The sequence below is a fragment of the Elephas maximus genome, chromosome 22 (genome assembly GCF_024166365.1).
Source record: "Elephas maximus indicus isolate mEleMax1 chromosome 22, mEleMax1 primary haplotype, whole genome shotgun sequence".
In the NCBI taxonomy this organism is placed as follows: domain Eukaryota; kingdom Metazoa; phylum Chordata; class Mammalia; order Proboscidea; family Elephantidae; genus Elephas; species Elephas maximus.
Window position 1 is genome coordinate 8,041,138 of NC_064840.1, and position 6,480 is coordinate 8,047,617.

Genomic DNA, 6,480 nt, shown 5'->3' on the forward strand with positions numbered 1-6,480 from the left:
TTAAACATCCTATACTGTGTAGCCTTTGTCCTGTCTCAAAAACCCCAGGAGCTCAGTTTTACTGCCCCACCGCACAGAAGAGGGAGCGAAGCCCCCTCCACGTGGGGCCACCTCTCTACCAGCACAGGTTAATCAGGGTGGTCTGCCCGACTGCAAATCCACGCTCTCTGCCCAGCCACAGCGGCCTGTCCTTCCCAACAGCCCATGGATTCCGCGTTCTCCTTGATCGCATTCCATTTGGCACTTCCCTGATGTCTGTTTCATGCTATTCTATAATTATCTTCCCCCAACGAGATTATAAATTCCTTGAGAGCAGGGACCATGTCTTTCTGAACGTACCCGGCGTTTACGCAGCACCTGATAATGTGCAAAGCGCAGCCGTGGGCAGGAGCCAGACGTGCCTTCCAGGAGTGTGGCGCTCTGTCCTCTTTCCTGGAGGGCCGGCACCAAGCAAGGACAGGGATCAAGACTTCAGGGAACAGCCTCGTGCCTCCATGAGTCTGGGCCAGACTAGAAGGGGCTACAAGTGCCCAGTTGTCAGCCCAGCAGACACAAACACATGGGAGAGGTCACGGAACCAGGGGAGGAGACTGGGCCCCCATGGCACTCACCTATGATGCCTACACTGACCTGGTCCCAGGAGTGACTGGAGCCACGTGGGCTCAGCTTGAGCCATCTCCCTGAAGGAGAGGACTGAGGCTGGCGGGTGAAGAAGGCAGTCCAGGCAGGAGGACTGGTTCTGGGTGAGACTGCTCTGCGTTTTAAGACTAGAAATGAGAGCAGCTGACCAGCATATTTGGGGGTCACAGGCCCGGGAGCCACAAGGTTAAAAACCTGTCTGTCATGTGGGGCCACTGGCTGCCACCACGAAGCCCTCTGGAGACCAAGCACAGCTGCTGGAGCTCCCTCTAGTGGTCGTGGAAGGGATGGCGCCAGCCCTCCTGTGGCACCCTTGGGACCCCCACCGGGGTCCAGGAATTCCTGCACAATCCTACTCCTGTCACCAGTGGCTCCAACCACCAGAGGACTCTCTTAGGGTAGAAAGAGCACACACTTTGGAGTCAGTCATCCTGAGCTCAGCTCTGACACCCGCTGTGTGCCTCTAGGGAAGTGGCTTCACCTCTCTGAGCCCATCTCCTCGTTTGTACCGAGAGGCTAAAGAGATCAACGCCACAGAGTCAGTATGAGACATAAATGAGATAATGCAGTAATGCATTCAGCAGGTGCCTGAAAAGGATATGGTGCCCAAGAACAAGAGCTACAATGATGGGGAAGGGGCAATCTGTCAGTACCACTACACTGCCCCCCAAACCACCATGCTCAGGGTGCTGGGGGGCACCTCTGTTCTCCAGGTGTGTCCCCAGTGGCAAACCACAGGCACTCAGCCCAGAGGAAATGGCATGCAGGTGACACTGTCCACCTCTCTGAGGGTCAAACTCTGTGGCTGCACTAAGGGCAGGGGTAGGGACCCTAAGTTGGGTCCTTCTGCTTCCCAGCTGGTCCCATGGTGGCAGGCAGTGAACACCCCAGGTGGGACCACCCCGCATACTCACCTCGTCAACCTTGGGCTCCGTCACAGGGACCCACTTGTAGATTCGTAGGGACGTATCACCCACGGTCACCCACTTCTTCTCCCTGTGGAGGATGAGAAAGAGCCTGTGACCAGGACATGGGGTTTAGGGCCCAGGGTCAGGAGCATACGCAGAAGCCATACAGGGGTGGGTGTGAATCCCAGCTCTGTTGCTCATGAGCCAGGGGCCCTGGAGCAAGTTGCATCACCACCACACGCCTTAGTTTCCCCATCTGTTAAAACACAAGGTGGCCTGTCTCTCGGGGCTGTCAGGAGGAATATGTGAGACCACACATGTCAAGTGGCGCCCACAGTGCCTGGCTTGTGGGAAATACTGATGGGGGGCTGCCACTGTGGTCATTCCTGGAGACAAGGGCAATGAGGCCCAGGTGCCTTGGCTTTCACCCCACATCACCGCCAGCTCCTCGGAGCCAGCCCACGCACCCTGGGCAACGGAGGGCCACAGATCAGCCTGGCCTCTTCCTGGGACTGATGCGGGGGTCCCCACCAGGGCTACTTAAAACTTGTCCTGCCTTCCTGGCCATGCTTCTGAGGTCTGGGTAGGAGAAGCGGGAGCAGAAAAGGTGCACGACTACCCGTTCTTCTGGGCAAGCATCCTTTGGAAGCAGCCAACGGGAGTACGAGGCAGGCTACAACCCTGGTGCTCAGTGACCTCAGTCCCCAGGGGGGTGACTCTGTGAAAGGGAAGTACTACCCAGACCTGGGGCAGCAGCCTGAGGCTGAGACAGGCCAGCAGAGCACTCCGTGACCCCCACTCAATTCTGCAAATGGCAGGGGGTCCATGATCTATGATCTCAGCCATGCCCATGTCTGACAGCTGGTCCACCCCGCCCCACCCCCCCCCACCACCTCAGTTCTCAATTCTTGGAGGACCAAGCCCTGGTGGCCCCCATTCACTGCCAGGGGCAGGTTTATGGAAGAGAAGATGAGTTACCACCTATAGGAAGAAAAGGGGTGAATGGCTTTCATGAAAGATAATAACTACTGCCACCCCCTTCACCACCTCTCTGGATGAAGCCTTGTCACACCATACATTACTGCTACTGCACCGAACTTCCGTCCTTGACCCCATACATAAGCCATGTCACTTCCTGCCGCAGACACTCCAGTGGCTCTGTATCCCACTGGGAGGGAACACCAGAGTCCCACACGAGACACTGACGCTCAGAGAGACACAGCTGGGATTTGAATCCAGGATGTGTGGGCTCGAGTCCATGCTCTGGACACAAGCCCCTGCAGTCTCAGGAGTCCTGGGAGACCACGAAGTACCTATGCAACCCTCCATGAGGAAACTGGCCAATTCGAGAGACCCACAATGGGTGTCAGGCCCAGACGTGCACCTAGTACAGGTGGGACCTCGGCAGCATGACTCACGGGTTGCCTGGCACCTCCTCCAGCCTCCAGGCCCAGACTCGACCGTGACTTCCCCCTCTGTGGTGTGTGGCTCTCATGTGCCAGCCCACCCAGCACCATTCCCCAGAGGGCTCTAGGTACACGCACACACTCCAAACCAGCTAAGCCCAACCACAGACACCTCCACCCCCAAAACTCTCTCTGCCTACTCCGATACCTGTACTTGCTGGAGGAAGCTAGGGCCTGGCTTCTATTATTATCATTGTTAATACCAGTGACCATTTCAATTGGAGCCCCTGTTGGCGGTTTGAACCTACCCAGCAGCTCTTTGGGAGAAAGACCTGGCGATTTGCTGCCATAAAGATTACAGCCTAGAAAATCCTACGGGGCAGTTCTACTCTATTACATGGGGTCACGAGTCAAAAACTGACTTGATGGCACCTAGCAACAACAGTGACCGTTTCTAGTACCTTTCACATGTTAAGCTCTGTACATAAACCAAAAGAACACAAACCTGTTGCCGTTGACTCCGACTCATGGCGACCCCACGTGTTTCAGAGTAGAATTGTGCTCCACAAGGTTTTCAACGGCTGTGACTGTTTGGAAATAGATTGCCGGGCCTTTCTTCCAAGATGCCTCTGGGCAGATTCAAATCACCAACCTTTTGGTTAGCAGGTGAGCACTTAACCATTTGTACCACCCAGAGACTCCATAAGCAATGGATACACTGTTTCTCTAATCTTTGCTTCACTTTGCATGATAGGAAACATTATCTTTCCCACTGGACAGATAGAAAAACTGAGGCATGGGGAGATGAAGGTTTTTCCCGAGTCGGTATTCAAACCCTTGAAGCCTTACTGCTTTTAGGAGAAGCCTCCCCTGCCCCCACTTCCATCAGGCCAGAAAGGGTAAGTGCGGGGACCTGGCTAAGTTACAACCTGCCCAGCTTCTACCTCGGACAGGCAGCATGGATAATCCACTCCCAACCTTTTACCACCTCCACTGCTAATGATCAGAAGGGTGCCTGGAAGGGATAGGAAAGTCCTAGGAATAGCCTCAATGACAAGGAAAGCAACAATTATAAAAGCCACTTTATTCTAGGGGACAGGCTTTGTGCTAATGTTTTGTTTATATGCCACCCAAGAGACCCAACATGCAATGCAAGGGGGCCCACTGTTATTTTATATCTAGAGAAACAGAAGACCCAGAGAGATTAGGTCGCTTACTTGCGGTCACACAGCTACCAAGTGGCAGAACAAGGATCGGGCACAGACTGTTGGGCCAATCCCAGAGTCCATCTTTGGCACCATCATGCAATTCTGTCCCCTGTGAAAACTAAGAACCCATTCCACAGAACAGTCTTTGATGTGGAGCTGGACAAAGAAGCACAAATTGCTAGAATCCCCAGCAAATAGCCAAAGCCACTCACTGCTCACAAGCCCTCAACCGGCAGCCTGGGCTGCAGTAAGTCCAAAGTATGATTGTGTTTAAAAAAAAAAAAAGGAAAAAGTAATTGGTTTGCAATACACAGGACACCTTTCAGAGCAGGAAGTGTGCCCAAGAGCAGGGTTTTTCAGGCCACACATGAGCCGGGGTTAATGTTTTCAGTTGCCATTGTTGTCCACGGAGTTTTCAGGCCACGGCAGGTCAGGAGAGGACAGCGGTCAAGCTCTCAGTCCGGCCTCCCTTTACCCCAGTTGGCGACTCTTTCGGCCAAGTCCCCAAAGTCACTCAGAATTTAAAAATCATTTTGTACCTGCGTTTCCAAGTGTGGATGGTGAGGTGGCTACAGAACTGACCTTCAGACTAACGCCAGGACAGCAGCCACCCAGAGGGATGGGGGCCGGGGGCTCAGGTGTGAGTCCAGAGGGGACTAAGGGGTTTCACGGCAAGTTTGGCAGAGCCCCAGGAAACGCCACACAAACCCAGTGGCACAGCTGAAGTTTGTCACCTGCCCCCAAACCCGTCTCTCCAGAACACCCCCCACAAGGGCATGAAGCTCTACCCGTGACCTCACACCACAGGGCGAACAAGCGGCCCATAGGCAGGTTTTGTTTGACCTGAACAGAACTTCTTTAAAAATTTGAATTGATTGGCAAAAAAAATCAGACTCCACATGAAAATCCACATTCCTGGCTCCTCTTGAAGTTCACGGATCTGGCCCCACATTCCCCAAGGAGAGAGAACTACTCTAGATGGGGCCTGTGGCTCCCTCAGATCCCCCACTGGGAGCACAGGCCTGGACCCCATGGGCACCGGGCCAGATTCATGCCTACCAGGCCACACCTGACATTGCCAACCTTCCCACAAAGCTGCCCCTTGGATAAGCCCAGAGCCTTTCTGCTCTGAAGGCCTCTAGTAGCCTAACCAAAACCCACTGCTGTCGAGTTGATTCTGACTCATAGCGACCCTATAAGACAGAGTAGAACTGCCCCATAGAGTTTCCAAGGAGCGCCTGGCGGATTTAAACTGATGACCTCTTGGGTAGCAGCTGTAGCTCTTAACCACTACGCCACCAGGGTTTCCTTTGGTAGCCTACCAGACTTAATTACCTCTCTGTCCCCACCAGACTTGGGCTCCTAAGACAAAATGGGCTAAATGGGCTCCAGCTGTATAGTAATACCCAAACAACCCAGTGCCGTCGAGTCGAATACAGCCCCCCAAAAGCTCCTCCCCAACACGGACTCCTGTGTAAACTGCACCCGTCCAGAAGCTCCTCCTCAGCACAAGCTCCTATAGAAACTACACATACCCATCCCAGGTATTCCTGGCAAGGCCAGTTTCCAACGTCAGGTCTAAGAGCCAGCCATCTTGGTGCCACCTTCCCTCCATGGGGACTCTACTGTCTCCCTCGGAGTTCTAAGTCCCTCACATGGTAGTCACCTCCAGGGCTCATCCTTGTCACCTGAGGAGGTCTGGCCTGTGGCTCGCCCAGGCCCATTTGACCCACCTCTGCCTGGCAGGAGGGTCCCTCTGATGAGACCCGCCCTGAGGTGCTTGGGGGAGGCCCATGGCACGGTCAAACCTCCCCCTCCCCCAGGGACGGCTGGGAAGTCCTCAGGGAACAGGCTTCCCAGTCCTCACCGCATGTCCCCAAGGGAACCTTCAGACCCTGTGCCTGGGCGTCTCGGGCTAAGCTAGAGCCATTGCCTCCTATCTAATGATTCCGGCTTCCCTTCTCCACACACACTGGGCCTCACAACCTTGGCCCAGTTACTCAAAAGGGGGCCCACCATTTTGTTTTTCCTTCTGCCATTTTCTGGCTGGGGGCTCATACGCCACCTCCAGCTTTGCTGGAGCACCACACAGAAAGGAGAGGAGAAAGGGACAGAAGCTACAGACAGGGAGGCCAGGGCTCCTGGCTTTTTCCTGGAGTTGGGGGGTCAGGCTGGCAGAGGGGGAGAGGGCTTTAGGGGTCACCGAAACTGAGGAGAAACATCACCCTAGGTTTATAGGGAAAACGGTACCTCAGACACCTCAGTCTTCCTCTAGATAAAATACAGGGCACCCAATTAAATTTGAATTTCAGATCAACA

General features: G+C 54.3%; 1 protein-coding gene across 2 annotated transcripts in view; it reads right to left on the reverse strand.

Moving 5' to 3' along the window:
- The window catches only part of BCL7A (BAF chromatin remodeling complex subunit BCL7A), a 34,738-nt gene that overhangs the window by 25,086 nt on the left and 3,172 nt on the right, over positions 1 to 6,480 (reverse strand). For both annotated transcript variants that reach the window (XM_049865905.1, XM_049865906.1), the window contains exon 2: positions 1,554 to 1,635. In XM_049865905.1, coding sequence (XP_049721862.1) covers positions 1,554 to 1,635 — 82 coding nt within the window. The remainder of the gene's footprint in view (positions 1 to 1,553; positions 1,636 to 6,480) is intronic.